At 41.8% G+C, this 16,247-nt stretch overlaps 1 protein-coding gene across 4 annotated transcripts in view; it reads right to left on the bottom strand.

Moving 5' to 3' along the window:
* LRRC49 (leucine rich repeat containing 49) overlaps positions 1-16,247 on the bottom strand; it is a 129,744-nt gene that overhangs the window by 56,912 nt on the left and 56,585 nt on the right. For 2 of the 4 annotated variants that reach the window (XM_075897737.2, XM_089781872.1), the window contains exons 10-12: positions 6,978-7,100; positions 6,732-6,879; positions 468-551 (exon numbers count right to left, since the gene is read on the bottom strand). In XM_075897737.2, coding sequence (XP_075753852.2) covers positions 468-551; positions 6,732-6,879; positions 6,978-7,100 — 355 coding nt within the window. The remainder of the gene's footprint in view (positions 1-467; positions 552-6,731; positions 6,880-6,977; positions 7,101-16,247) is intronic. The other 2 variants (XM_075897738.2, XM_075897739.2) reach the window with 1 other exon arrangement.

Below are 16,247 nucleotides of genomic sequence, written 5' to 3' on the forward strand. Positions count from 1 at the left end.
GATGTCAGAAACCAATTCTTATAACTGAGCAAGTACTCAGCTTTGATTTGCCTTGCTGCTCAGGGGCTCTCTGAACACATTTCAAATGGGCCCAAGTCAGTGTGAACCAGCCTTCTCACCTGGAGCCAATGAAAAGCTGTGGCCAAGGACAGTCAACACTGACGACTGTATTCTGACCAGATTTGATGGTGGTCTGAGGGCTCTGCACTTTACTGATGAGGCTGCCACAAACTGTTTTTGACAAGCTCCACATCCAAGAAGAACTGATATCATGTCAGTTTTGACTTATTATCATACATGTCTCATTTTCTTGAGGTTAATAATAAAAGTAACTTTTAATTAAAGGAGGCAGTGTCTTTTTAAACTTCAGCACCAAGATTACAGAATCTATATTATTATTGTCAATACAAGTATTGTATGACATTGTATTCAATCTTAATCAGTATTAGAAAGAACACAGAAAATACCTTTAGCAACATTTGTTTGTGGCTTTCCCGCTTCTTCTCTTCCTCTTTTCTTGCTGCAACAGATGCCATGCGCCTTTCTTCTTCCTAGATTAAATAAAATCAACTGTACTTAAGCAGGAGAGGCCTATGAAAATATAATTGACAAGCTTGTAAATTCTGATGTTTGAAAGACATATGTATATTTTCAGTGGTCTATTCACCAAAATGTTACATGTAGACACTAGTAAAAAAAAGCTTAATAATAATCTTATTTCTATCTTTCTCTGACAATTTCCAAAGCTAACACTTCAACACAGTTTGTGAACCTGCATGCTGTGTGCTGCAATATTTTTGGTACAGAAATGTAATTCTTTCTGTGTTCTAAATAAAACATGTTATTAGAACATTCCAATGAATAACTGAGTAAAATACATGCCCTTCGCCATGTTTAGTGTTCACACAATCAATTTGCATACCAAGCTTTATCAGGAACTTATAGGAGTTTTATAGTTTAAAAGTTATCTGTGAAGGGAGAAAAAATCAGCATCCTGAAAATTTTTGTTGCTGATGGGTTGGTTGGTGTGTGTTTTTTAAAATTCTGCTTGGTTTTTTCATTCAAAGTTCAGATTATAAGAAATGGAACATTAGCTAACAGATTTTTCTTAAAGAATTTACGTAATTTAGTGGAGAAGCATTGTTTAGCTGGATTGTTTAAAACTCTGCTGTCTGACTTCATTAAAACACATTCCTATATGTATACATATATTGCAATATTTATTTTTATTATCACATACTAATTTCAATGACTTGCATTCTAAATAAAGCAAAACTCTGCAAAATATTCTGCACATCCATACCTTTAGGTAACATGTTACAGCTCACAGAACATGTGAGAACTACCAGTGATTCTAACAAAACCCAATGAATATTAGACATCACTGTCCCAATTTTTCTGAGGTGAAAAATAAATAGGAAAAAACCTCCCAAAAACAAAAAACAAAAAATGCCAAACAAATAAATAAACCAAACTCTTTATAACATGTTTCAGGGTTTTTTCCTATACCATAAGAAGCAAAAAAAGGGGCAAAAGCCTAAATCTTTGAAGTCTTTTGTTTTTAAGCATGACAACAATAAAAGAAAGATCTACTTTTATTACTTATTACTCTGGGCTTTTGATTTTCTTTCTTGGTTCTTTCCAGTAATTTATTTTCAACAACGAATAACATCTGCCAAATTTAGCAGACTGCAACAATTATATGAGGTTTCTTTGAGTGCTGATCCTTGTTATAGTAGTGAATTTAACTTCTATAAAACAGATTAGGGATTTTGTGTTTATATAATTTAACAACTTTATTCTTGGTTATCTGTTTTTCACATACTGAGTAATTCTAATGCTATCACCATAATATATACAGAACTATCTATATAGTCCTAATATATCTGAATATCATTTGGAACATTATTTATTAATATTTTACAAATGAAACAAAATAAATAATCAAGCCTTGTAATCCAGACCATATTTCTGTGACCAACGCTTCATCTTGCATGCAGTAACTGTAAACAATAAGATTTATCTAGAAAGGCTCCAGTCAAAACAAAACAGAATAATTCTCCAAATAGAAGTTTATCCCAACTATTTCAAGCTGTGGCCCACTACACATTGTGCGTAAGAATAAAATGGGTAAAGGAGTTAACTAGGTGATATGAAAAGGAAAAGAGACAGAAAAAAAGAGAGAGAATTTAAGAGACTTGGGGTATGTCTACAACGAGGGCTAAAGTTGAGTTAAATACACAACTTCAGCTATGTTATTAAATAACTCAACTTTTGGTGCTGTCTACACAGCAGGAAGTTGAAGGAAGAATACTCTTTCTTTCAACTTCCCTTACTCCTTGTGAAATGAGAGCTACAGAACTCAGAGCAAGAAGCCCGTTATTTTGAAATAAAGGGCTTGCTATGTAGATGCGCACTCTGTTATTTTGAAATAATGTGAGCATTTCAAAATACGCATGCAGTTATTTCAAAATATGCATGCTTCAGATACTTAAGAATTTGCTACTTAAAAAGGAGCATCATTTAGGTGGAACAGGAGGAGTGTCGGCCCCCGCTTCTGAGTTTCGTACCACCAGCTAGGAGGGACATTTCTTGCTCCTCTTTCCCTCCCCGGTCTATTGTTTGCTCAGCAAAAAGAATGCAGAGTTGTATCCGCCAGAGACAATAGAAGGGCTGGGAGCCTCCACAGAACTTTTTCAGTGAAACAGTGTCAACATGTACTCACAACACTACTGTAGGTTAGAAGAATTATGCTTTTCATACGTGGCTTTCTGTTCTAAATTTGTACAATCTTAATATATAGCTTTAACTGGCATTTTGTATTTTTTCTCTTTTTACATAGGGGGCAACCCCCCACTCACAGGCAGCTTTAGTAGCCAGAAAGCGTGAGCACTACGCTAACCAATCCCCCATTTTCTGGGGGCAGGAGCAGGCTGGAGGTGCGGGGTCTCTGCAGGGTGGTGAGTGAGGAGGCTGGGGATGCAGGATCTTGGTGGAAGGCAAATGAGAGGGAGTGGGAGGTGCGGGGTCTCTGCAAGGAGATAAGTGAGGGAGCTTGGGTTGTGGGGTCTCCACAGGGTGATGAGTGAAGGGAGGCTGTCAGTTATGAATAAACTTCAATTTGTTTTCTTGCTTTGTCTACTCTTCACCCCCCTCCCCACACACACACTTTCGTATTAGAATTAGAGTCTGCAACAATTTTAGATAATATCAACAATAATAACTGGTATATTTCCCAATGTTTCTACAAAGAAATTCATTAATAAAACAAAATAGTAATTCCTATAATGAAAATATAGAAGATAATATAGCACCAAATTTGGTGTTTTCTGCACATTAACATTTGTGCAGTGCTTTGAAAAATGGAAAGCTTCAGTATATATTTTAAGTAATCATCTTACTAGGAAGGCATTTATAACATTATTTCATTACATACCAACATTGTAATTTGAACTGGAAACTGGAAATATTTGAGAGTACTTTTTGTAGTCAACTAATTTTACACAAAACAAATAAAATAAGTCAGTGGTATTTAATTTATGACTCAATCATAGTCCAAAAGATTCATTTTAATAATTAAATTGTTCCTGTCCCCTATTGTTGCAGTGATTTAACTACCTCACTCAGTAAGGGTACGTCTAGACTACCGCGTTTTGTTGACGGAAGTTTTGTTGACAGATACTGTCGACAAAACTTCCGTCGACAATTTGCGTCCAGACACATGGAGTTCTGTCGACAAAGCAAGCTGCTTTGTCGACAGAACTCCGTAGTCTGGACGCAGTGTTACAGGCAATAACACCTTCTGTCGACAGAACTCTGTCAACAGAAGGTGTTTTGCCTCGTAAAATGAGGCATACCAGCGTCGACAAAACCGCGGAGTTCTGTCGACGTTATGTCGACAGAACTCCGCGGTAGTGTAGACGCTGGTATTGTTTTGTCGACAAAAGTCCACTTTTGTCGACAAAACTAGGTAGTCTAGACACACCCTAAGAGAACTAAAAGAAGAGAATGAAAGGGGTTTTTTTTTCCTGTAGACCACTGACAAGACTATATTTCTCATATATAACATTATTACTTACTAATGTTCAAGAAACTACATATTCATCCCTAAATACAGGGCATTTGGTAATTTTTAAGTCTTGCATCAGGACAATTAAAAAATACAGTAGAGTCATATCAGGTTAAATGTTCCTAGTTTACAGAAGTACAAATATTCTCATAGAATGGTATTTTTAGACTACATTTTCCAAATAATAAAGAAATGTTAGCTACAAAGTAGAAAGTAAAGAATTTCTCCAGCACAAACATTTGAGGATACTTTACTTTATTTACTTTACACACATAGATGGAATACAAGCTGTCAGCAACAGTATCCCTGATGACACCATGGCACAACTGATGGCCAAGCTCTGTGACTTGATCCTCACCCATAGCTATTTCAGATTTTGGGATAATTTATATCTTTAAACCAGTGCACCGCTATGGGCTCCCACATGGCCCCACAATATGCCAATATTTTTTATGGCTGACCTGGAACAACGCTTCCTCAGGTCTCGTCCACTAGCGCCCCTTCTCTACTTACACTACATCGGGGTGGGCAAAAGGGCCTCCGTGGGATGGATCTGGCCCACCAAGCAGGTGGATCCGGCCCTCGGAGGCCCTGCTGCTCCCCCGCCCCCAGGCCAATTAAGGCCTGGGGGCGGGGGATCACCTGAAGCCTCCTCCGCTCTGCCCCTGCCCTGCGAGCAGCGTGCACCGCTTCAAAGCACTGCGTGCTGCTCGCAGGATGGGGACAGAGCAGAGAAGGCTTTGCATGCTTCCCTGCCCCTAGGTGGCCTAGGGGTGAGGAGAATGCGTGAAGCCTCCTCCTGCCCTGCCAGGAGCACATGGCACTTTGAAGCGCTGCGCGCTGCTTGCAGGGCAGGGGGGAGAGCAGAGGAGGCTTTGAGTGCTCCTCCACCCTCAGGCCAATCAGGGCCTGGGTGGCAGGGGAGCTGTGTGAAGCTTCCTTCACCCTGCCCCGGCCCTACAAGGAGCCCGTGGCACTTCAAAGTACCACATGCTCCTCGCAGGGTGGGAGGAGGCTTCGTGCATTCTCCTCACCCCTAGGCCAATTAAGGTCAGCCTGGGGGTGGGGAAGCATGCTAAGCCTCTTCCAGGGCATGGATGCCTAGTAGGAAGGGGGACAAAGGGGCTTCCCCACTCCTAGACCAATCATGGTCTGAGGATGGGGTGGCCCTGCCCCTTCCTGTTTAGGCCCCACCCCTTCTGGGGTGCCACACGGGCAAAAAGTATTGCCCACCTCTGCACTACTTTGATGACATCTTCATCATCTGGACCCATGGGAAGGAGGCTCTGGAAGAATTCCACGGTGATTTCAACAGTTTTCACCTCACCATCAACCTCAGACTGGACCAGTCTACACAAGAGATCTACTTGCTGGACACTTCAGTGCGAATAAGTGATGGTCACATAAATACCACCATATACCGAAAATCTACTGATCGCTATGTTTACCCACATGCCTCCAGCTTCTATCCAGGACACACCACATGATCCACTGTCTACAGGCAAGCATTAAGGTACAACTGCATTTGCTCTAACCCCTCAGACAGAGACAAACACCTACAAGATCTTCACCACGCATTCTTAAAACTACAATACCCACCCGAGGAAGTGAGGAAACATATTGACAGAGCCAGACGTGTACCCAGAAGCCTCCTTCTACAAGACAGGCCCAATAAAGAAAACAACAGAACACCACTGGCCATCACTTACAGTCCTCAGCTAAAACCTCTCCAACGCATCATCAGAGATCTACAACCCATCCTGGACAATGATCCCTCACTCTCACAGACTTTGGGAGGCAGGCCATTCCTCACCTACAGACAGCCCCTCAACCTGAAGCAAATTCTCACCAGCAACTATACACCACATCACAGTAATTCTAACTCAGGAACCAATCCCTGTAACAAACTTCAGTGCCAACTCTGCCCACATATCTACACGAGCGACACCATCACAGGACCTAACCACATCAGCCACACCATCACGGGCTCATTCACCTGCTCATCTAGCAATGTAATATATGCCATCATGTGCCAGCAATGCTCCTCAGCCATATACATTGGCCAAACCGGACAGTCCCTACGTAAAAGAATAAACCGACACAAATCAGATAACAGGAACGGTAACATATAAAAACCTGTAGACAAGGGTAGGACTCGCTGAAGATCCTCCCCACCCCCATCCCCCGCCCCCAATTCATACAGGGACACTGCAAGCTGTTCCCTTCATCAGGGAGTGAGAGAAAGTGCACAGTTTGCTGCATTCCTCAGTTTGCTGGGGAGCTCAGCAGGCAGATGAACCTGAACATGGACATGCACTACCTCCCCCAGTTGTGCCTACTAGAGCTGCAACAGCAATGGAGAGGCGCTTCTCACCTGGCTTCAAGCTGTTGCAGTGAGAGAGGACTACTGTTGTTCCAAACAACAAAAATTAATTAAGGGGCGAGTAAATTTTCCAGTAAAAAATGTTACAACTTAAGCAAGAAAAATACATATTTTTAGTATAGAACAAAACCAAGTTCCAGTATTGTAATGTTCAATTTACATCTGAATTCAGACGTAAATATAAACATAAAAGTTTTCCATACATACTACCCAGCAATCCTATTGACCAATGTTAATGCTTTGCATATCTGACAAATACTTTTTCAAAAAGTTCCTTACCGTGATTCTCTTCATATCTAGTTGTCGGAGCTGCATCATATGATGGAGAATAGTGTTCTTGTAGCATGTCTCCTGAGCTATTGGATTTCCATCAAGAGTGATATCAGACAGGGATGAGGAATCAGCAAGGCACAGAATGTTGTCAAAACTGCACATACAAAAAGGCAGATGCGTCATTATATAAAAGTCCCAAAATAACTGATTCGGGGGGGGGGGGGGGGGGGGAGGATCTTCAGCTTGTCCTACCCTCCTGAAAGGTGCCTGTGGAATGGGAGCTTAGGGCTGGGCTCAGGTTGTGATAGATGACCAAAGGCCCATGATAACAAATTGATGTATATGATAATAAGTTGAAAGCAATGATATATTGACCTATAGGAAAAGAACACTTCAACATTAGAAACATCCCCTATTGAATATGCATCAAACATGTCAGTGTCAGCATCACATATTAAAAAAGTGGGACCCCAGCCTAGGGGCGATAGGAAAAAGAAGATATAGTCCTTGGAAGGGCCAGAATGATGGCCCTTGGTGATGATAGGGAAGGTGAAGGTAATGAGACAAGTGATCGGCTAACACCTAAGATTGTTGTAGAAGGAATGATGTAAGTATGTGGTACGGAAATATGGATGTACATTCCCTATCTTATAAAATTGGGGTGTTTGTTACTGTGCTAACTGTATTGATAAACTGTATTTGTAAATATACAAGAGTTTCTATAGTGTTAGTGTCGCAACTGTGCACATCAGAGTTCTCAACCACAGAATAACTGAATACAGCCTCTCCGTGAGTTAAGAATGAGTTACGGACCAAACACTTGGCCATAACTCAAAATGTTCGTAACTCGGACCACATTGAGTTACACTGCGACTGCGCTGTTCAAAAACATGGGTCACGTTCGTAACTCGGGGACCGCCTTTACGACCACTCAATGGGTGTTTTGGTTATAAATGCGAATGGTCGTAAATTCAAAAATATTTTGTACACGTTTGTACCAGGTTCATTAATATAATCAGCACTATAATAATCATTTTTACTGACTTTAAAAGATATTCTATGGTACTCTCTCAGCTCAATTACCAAGTGAGAATAAGCATGAGTAAGACAGACATGAAGCAAACTATGGCATCAAATTCTTTAATGTTATTTAAGTTATGTAATCAAATTATTTTATAACAATAAAATAATGTATTTCTATTTTTACTACTCATCAAATATTTTGTTTAAAATTAATGTCTCATAAAATACCTTGGGTATGCTTTATTAGACTATGAATTGCTTAAATATGCCATTATGCAATTCTAACATTGATCAGGTTAGATTTTTGCTGGATGTAATACTGAAAAAAAATTATTTTAAGCTTATAAAAACGACTAGAGTCAAAACTCAGTTACAGAATCTACGTGGTTTAAAATTATAAATAAATACAATTTAAAATTAAAGGGTATTTCCTCAGTTAGTGACCTGCTAAACTAATGTGCCTTTTCCTCTACACTTGGCCATATCAAAACCACCTAAACCTGGAAAAGGAATTCAGAGAATATAGCCCCAAGTATTATGATTGGTGTTTCTGATATGATCCAATTGCTGGAGGAGAAACAAACATGAACTTTTATTATTATAAAAAGAATCTCAATTAACCTTTAAAGCTAATCAGTTTATTGGAAAAAATACAGTGCAATATGGGGCTCATCTCCATAAACATTTCCTCCTGAATAACTTCATTTATATGAGCAACCTCATCAATTTCAGTGGGATTATTCATGCTTGCAAACTTCTTTAGGATCAGGCCAATAGTCTGCAACACATTATGACTACCTACCTGGTAATTTCATAACTCAAAAAATAATGTATTTTCAGTAAAGTTATTATTTATTACAAAAATTGCTTCCTTCTAAAAGCTTGTTATATATCTATAAATAATACAAAATTGTTCACAAGCTTACATCAATGATATTACTGTTGATGAGAGAAAATGCTGTGAGGCACAATATGAAAACCTGAACAGACATATTTGTGGACTGGAATTATAAATTCATTAAAATAATTCCTCCTTCACTTACCAGACGAAACTGGTTCTGTGATTTTCTTGCAACAGTTAACAACATACACATTTTAAGAATCAATCATGCACCATTCAAATAATGAAAGTTTTTGTTATTAATTTCACTGGGAGCAGAACTAAGCCACTCAAAGAGGAAAGCAAAATTATACTTGTTTTATGTGCTGCTGGTTTGATATTATTTACAATATTGTATTTAGAAGTCTGCTAAACTTAAAAATGAATAATAAACACTCAATTAACATCTAATAAAAGATGGAATGGAACTATACTTAATCCTATTAGGAGATCTCTTAGGACAGGAAATTATGTAATAAGGATCTCTTGGGAAGGTCTCTGTATATTGTTACTGATCTGAAATCTTAAATATAATCCCCCTGAAATGGTATAAATTAGTTGTACAGGATATTTTGTATTACACTTGAACCTCTTTAATCTGGCAAACCTGGGAAACAGGGTAATGTAGGATTAAAGAATTTTCCAGGCAATGAAGGGCACTGCAGAATCTGGGTATCAGGGAGATATGGGTGAGGCTTAAATGGTGCCCCACTCCCAGGGACACATGTGGCTCTATGCATCCCACTACTCCCAGGCACTGTCACCCACTACGGGAGCGGCAGGGAAAAGCCTCAAGAGCACTGCATCCCTGCTCTGGCACTCCCCCAGATGGGGAGAAGGAGGAGTGGCAATGAACAAAGCTGCTTCCTCCTGCCCCTGCTAAGGGTCATACCACAGGTGCTCCTGGATCAGGGACCCCTGGAGTACAGAGGTTCAAGCTCACTGCTTCCCAGGTTATATCAGTGCATTCTTCTATAATCATTCTGCTAAACATTAACTAACCCCCCCCCCCCCCACACACACACACCAGTTTTTAACTCTTACAGATGCACAACTTCAGTCTGATGCTCTCCTTTACAAAAAGTAAGAAGTGGATTTTATTTCTAATGCACAAAAAAGCTCAAGCTTATGTTTAAAAATAAGTTATTGGCCCCAGAAGTGGAGTTTGAGGAAGTCTTGAACTCTAAACACAGGGTACTCTTGGCTGGAATATTTAGTGGGGGAGGGTTCTTAGATTATATCTTTTGTTTGAAATCTGACATGGCTATCATGGCTCCCCATGGCATTTCAAAGCAGCAGCACTGAACAGAGCCCGGGGTCAGCTGGGGAGTCCCCAGATAATCCTGGGCTCCACATGGCATTTCAAACTGGCAGTGTTGCACGGAGCCCGGAGTCCCCAGCTGATCCCGGGCTCCGTGCAGCGCTGCCGCTTTGAAGTACCCCCCACTTCTCTCCTTCCTGCTTGCTGCCTCTATCTGATAAACGGGTGGGGGGGGGGCGGGAGGAAAGGAAGTTACTAGTCGATAAGAGCATTTGCTTATCAGATAGTCGACTGGTCCTTCACATCCCTATTCCCCAGAGATCCATGTGGAGAGCTGGGGCTGCCTGTGGCCCCAGCCCTCCCCTCCCCTTCCCAGAGCCCTGGGGAAGAGCCAGAGCCACTGTGGTTGCAGCCTTGGTCCAGACCTCCCCGGTGGCAGAGGGGGTAAAGAGATAAGGCAGCCATGGCTTGGCCCCTCCCGGTGGCCATGGGGAATAGCTGGGCCCAGCGCTGCTTCGGCTTGGCCCCTTCTGGCAGCGGAGGACAGAGCCAGGCCCATGTGGCTTCAGCCCAGACCCTCCAGCAGACGGGGGGAAACCCAAGCCCGGCGCAGCTTCAGCCCAGCCACTCCCAGCAAAGAGCCGGGGGAGAGCGGAAGACCCCGGGGCACAGAGCCCAAGAGCTGGGGCCAGCTGGGGGGGCAAGGACAAGGGTGGCCTTGGACCATCACAGCAACCAGGAAGGGGAAGAGCTGGGCCCTCCCCAGTGGCCAGAGGAAGAGAGGAGGGCCTGCCACGGACTTAGCCTGACCCAACTCCCGGGCACCTAGGGTTGCCAGATGGTTGAAACAAAAATACCAAACACTCCCCCTCCCCCGCAAAAAACCCCCACAGAACACCGGGAAAAAATTCTGTTGAGGGGGGGGGCGGGAAAAGGGGAAGGGGAGAGAGACCAAAGTTGTTGAGCAAAAAAGAAAAAAAAAGAAAAAAGGACTCCAAGGACTTAAGCTAAAAAAATAAAAAAAAATAAAACAGCATGTCCCCTTTAAGAGTGCAGGGATATGAACATTGGAGAGGTTGAGCACTAAGACCCAGGGGAAGCCTTGGAGTCCGGGGGGGGGGGGGACTCGGGGGGAGGGGATGGTTGGCCGGGCACTGAGTGTTTGTAGGGTTGCCAGGTGCCCAGCATTTTTGCCTCCTGGATGGTGAAAAAATTCAGAAAATACTGGACATCTCAGGTGTCCGGTATTCTCTGAATTTTTTTGCCGGACAGGAGCCGAAAATACCAGACTCTCCGGGTGAATACCAGACACCTGGCACCCCTACGGGCAGCCAGAGGAAGAGAGCCAGGCCTGCTGCAGCCTCAGCCCAACACCCCAGCGGCCAGAGGGAGAGAGCTAGGCCAGACGTGGCTTTGGCCCAACCCAAACCCCCAGCGGCTGGAGAGGGAGAGCCATGGCTCGCCTGGCCTCGGGAGCGGGGGAGGGAGGAGCAGGGAGGTATCCCCAAGGCCAGAGCATGCCAGAGCTTCCTGCCATGCCTCGGCCTGGCCCTGGCCCTACCTGGCAGCTGGGAACAAAGCTGGGGCTGCCTACCCCCCGAGAAAGGAGAATTGGCAAGCATAGCAAGCAGGGGTTGCAGCCCCCTAGTATTTAATAAAAAAACTCTTTTGTTTATCATCATACCCACTGTAAGTAATTTTTACTTCGGGGAAGCAATCACTGTGCATATCTGTTTCATTGATAAAGAGGGCTTACTTCATGAGTTTTCTCTGTGTAAAACTTTTAGATTATTTGGGGATTTGATACCTTTAGGGGTTGGGTTTCTGGATTCTGAGCCCTAAAACTGAGACCTCCCAGAGCAGAAGTGGTTCAGTGTCTGCACTGCTGTCCATGAGGGCCATAACCTCAACTCTGTGTCTTGTCTGGGGGTGACCAGAGGATCTGGGGTCCAGCAGGACAGGGTGGTGGAGAGCCCCACAGAACCAGGTGGCAAATGTCAGTGTCATAATCAGCAAATTGCAGAACAATCGTAAGGGGAATTCTATGATTGCACCTCATCTCGCACACTATTAAAAAAACCTATTAACCTTTTCTACAGGAAAAAATGAAAAAATGCCTAAAACATTTAAAATGTAAAGCATTTGTTAAATAAGGCTTTCATTTTAACAAAACCCTTTGTTCCCCTTCCCTCTAGCTGGAGATAGTTTTTAGAAGGAAATCCTCCACCTCCTTGTTTTACAGTCTCTTAGATCATATTAAAAGAGGGTAATAACTGTTATTTTGGGGAAAGGCAGTAAGTTATTTCAGATAAAGCTGAAGCTGTTATCAAAATCCAGTCCTGTTGGAGTTTGGGATTCAGCTGGAACCAGCAGAGGTGGTGGTATCATTTGGGTCCTTCTCTCTGGTCTGGACTGCACTTCCAGGATCAGAAAGACAAAGGCCCTGGGTTGCAAGAAATGGTGGGGTTGGCAAAGCAGTCATAATGGTGAAGCTCATTCCACTAGACAACTGTTCTCTCAAGAGAACAGGGGTGAAACAGCCCATCCTCTCATTTTGTCCACCATTTAGACCAGATTTTCCACATATCAGTTTTGATTCACTGGTTTCCACACCTTTCCTGCTTATTGAGCATGATCTTATCAGGCCTTGAATTATATCAACAGACCTTTTTGTTTCAGGATAAACTTAAAAAATAACAAATAGCCCACAAAAGCTCATGATACCATCTACATGTTAGTCTTTAAAGTGCTACCAGACTGTTAGTGGTTTTTTAAGTTTATCCTGTACAGACTAACTCTGCTACCCCCTGAAGCTTTTTGTTTCAGTTAGTTTTGTACTGTTTCCCCATCAATATTTGCTACTATACATTTTTGTGACATCTTAGGAACTTTCATGTAATTTTATATCTATTGAAGTCCCAGGAGTTGGCAATTACAAGCTCTTTATAGTTGAACTCCCAATGATCGCCACACACCATGATGGTTTCTTATACCTGAATATTAATAGTTTATTTTTATTATTATAGCATGTTGGAGCCCCAATCAGGGACAAGGACCTCATTGCACTAGATACAGCATAAACACAGACTAAAAAGTCATTTTTGGACTCTTGCTGAATTATCCAGACTTCTCATCTAGATTAGTATCAGGCAGAATGCTGAGAATTTTTTCCCCTCTAGAACAGAACTATTAACTTGTGTCATTAGAGCTGAGAGAGAGAGAGAGAGAGATTATTGTTACTGGTATTTCTTAATATGAAAACCAATAAGGCTATTTTTTATTCCACGTCTGGGAAATGTAAATTAATTTGCCAAAGATTATACACTTTAAGGCCAGGACTGTCTTTTATTCTGTAACTTATAAATTGTCATATTTATTTAGCAGTGCATAGACAGGCTGGGAACATGTGTAACCCCTTCATGTGAGGGTTTTGGAAAAGAGGAGAAATTTCCCCATCTGGTTACTTAGAGAGAGGAATGAACAAAGCCACTATAATCTTTGTTTCTTAAACTGTGTTCCACGGCACAACGGTGTGCCGCGAGGTAGTCAGAGGTGTGCCAGGGAGAACAACAGAATTCAAAATGGCCACCCTTAAAGGGGCAGGCGACCTTTTTTTTTTGTCAATAACTTTCCCCCGACCTTTTTTTCCCACCCAACAAAAAACCCTTGGTGTTCCTCATAAAAAAAATTGTTTAGTGTTCCTCAGTCTCAAAAAAGTTTAAGAAACACTACACTATAATGATAAGTCACATATACACCTGTCCACTATGCAAATACAAGCAGGTCAGAAACATCTTTGTGGTGGACAGTCTATAATTCTTTGGGAAATATTCTGATTTAACATAAAGGCCATATTTCTAATCAGACACATACTTCAGTAAGCATTTGATACTGTCTCGCATGATCTTCTTATCAATAAACTAGGAAAATGCAACCAAGATGGGGCTACTGTAAGGTAGGTAGATAACTGGCTGGATAATCATTCTCAGAGAAAAAAAACAATAAATGGTCTGGTAGCACTTTATAGACTAACAAAAAATGTAGATGGTATCATGTAAAGAACAAATCATGTCAGACCAATCTGATAGCTTTCTTTAATAGGATAACGAGTCTTGTGGATAAGGGAGAAGCGGTGGATGTGGTATACTTAGACCTTAGTAAGGCATTTGATATGGTCTCGCATGAGATTCTTATCAATAAACTAGGTAAATACAACTTAGATGGGGCTACTATAAGGTGGGTGCATAACTGGCTGGATAACCGTACTCAGAGAGTAGTTATTAATGGTTCATAATCCTGCTGGGAAGGCATAACAAGTGGAGTTCCGCAGAGGTCTGTTTTGGGACCGGCTCTGTTCAATATCTTCATCAACGATTTAGATATTGGTATAGAAAGTACGCTTATTAAGTTTGCAGATGATACCAAGCTGGGAGGGGTTGCGACTAATCTGGAGGATAGGATCATAATTCAAAATGACCTGGACAAATTGGAGAAATGGTCTGAGGTAAATAGGATGAAGTTTAATAAAGACAAATGCAAAGTGCTCCACTTAGGAAGGAACAATCAGTTTCATACATACAGAATGGGAAGCGACTGTCTGGGAAGGAGTACAGCAGAAAGGGATCTAAGGGTTATAGTGGACCACAAGTTGAATATGAGTCAGCAGTGTGATGCAATTGCAAAGAAAGCAAACATGATTCTGGGATGTATTAACAGGTGTGTTGTGAGGAAGACACAAGAAGTCATTCTTCCGCTCTACTCTGCACTGGTTAGGCCTCAAATGGAGTATTGTGTTCAGTTCTGGGCACCGCATTTCAAGAAAGATGTGGAGAAATTGGACAGGGTCCAGAGAAGACCAATGAGAATGATTAAAGGTCTAGAGAACATGACCTATGAGGGAAGGCTGAAGGAATAGGGTTTGTTTAGAAAAGAGAAGACTGAGGGGGGACATGATAGCAGTTTTCAGGTATGTAAAAGGGTATCACAAGAAGGAGGGAGAAAACTTGTTTATCTTGGCCTCTGAGGATAGAACAAGAAGCAATGGGCTTAAACTGCAGCAAGGGAGGTTTAGGTTGGACATTAGGAAAAAGTTCCTAACTGTCAGGGTAGTCAAACACTGGAATAAATTGCCCAGGGAGGTTGTGGAATCTCCATCTGTGGAGATATTTAAAAGTAGGTTAGATAAATGTCTATCAGGGATGGTCTAGACAGTATTTGGTCCTGCCATGAAGGCAGGGGACTAGACTCGATGACTTCTTGAGGTCCCTTCCAGTCCTAGTATTCTATGAGCTTTCGTGGGCACAGCCCACTTCTTCAGATGACCGGAGTTATGAGTTTGGGATGGGAACACTTGAAATAAATAGAAGAGGGGAAGGGGTAGGGAGAAAGAATAACAGAGGGGGGTGGGAGACAGAGCATCAGTAAGTATCTGAAGAATGGGCACTTATACCTAAGCAGATAAAAATCAAAGTCAACAGATAGATTCCCATGTCAGAAAGGATACTACTCAGACAGCTGTTAGTATCTTCAATGGTTGTTAAACTGGTAATGTCCTAACCAACCTTCATCATGACTGAGTCCATTAACATGTGAATTGAATTTGCAGATGACCTGTAATTCCAAGGCTTCTCTGTGGATCTGCTTGTTGAGCTGGTTTGACAAGACAGCTACTTGGGAGTTCTGTCATAGTATGATTTGGAAGGTTAAAATGTTCACCAATAGGTTTCTGTATGTTTCCTTTACATATATCTGATTTGTGTCCACTGATTCTTTCCCACAGACACTGTCCAGTTTGTCCAATATATATAGCAGTGGGGCACTGTTGGCATTTGATGGCATAGATCAAATTACTGGATGTGCAGTAGTTATTACTGGTTCAGAGTCATGCTGGAAGGGCATAAGAAGTGGAGTTTCCGCAGGGGTCTATTTTGAGACCAGTTCTGTTCAATATCTTCATTGAACAGATATTGGCATAGAGAGTATGCTTAATAAGTTTGCAGATTATACTAAACTGGAAGGGGTTGCAAATGCTTTGAATGATAGGGTCATTATTCACAATGATCTGGACAAACTGGAGAAACAGTCTGAGGTAAATAGGAGGACATTTAATAAGGACAAATGCAAAGTACTCCACTTAGGAAGGAACAATCAGTTTCATACATACAGAATAAGAAGCAACCGTCTAAGGAGGAATACAGCAGAAAGGGATCTAAAGGTCACAGTGGACCACAAGCTAAATATGATTCAACAGTGTGACACTGTTGCAAAAAAACAAAAAAACATGATTCTGGGATGCATTAACAGGAGTGTTGTGAGCAAGACAAGAAGTCATTCCTCCACTCTATTCTGTGGTGATTAG

This window comes from Pelodiscus sinensis, chromosome 14 (assembly GCF_052426305.1).
Source record: "Pelodiscus sinensis isolate ZL-2025 chromosome 14, ASM5242630v1, whole genome shotgun sequence".
Classification (NCBI taxonomy): domain Eukaryota; kingdom Metazoa; phylum Chordata; order Testudines; family Trionychidae; genus Pelodiscus; species Pelodiscus sinensis.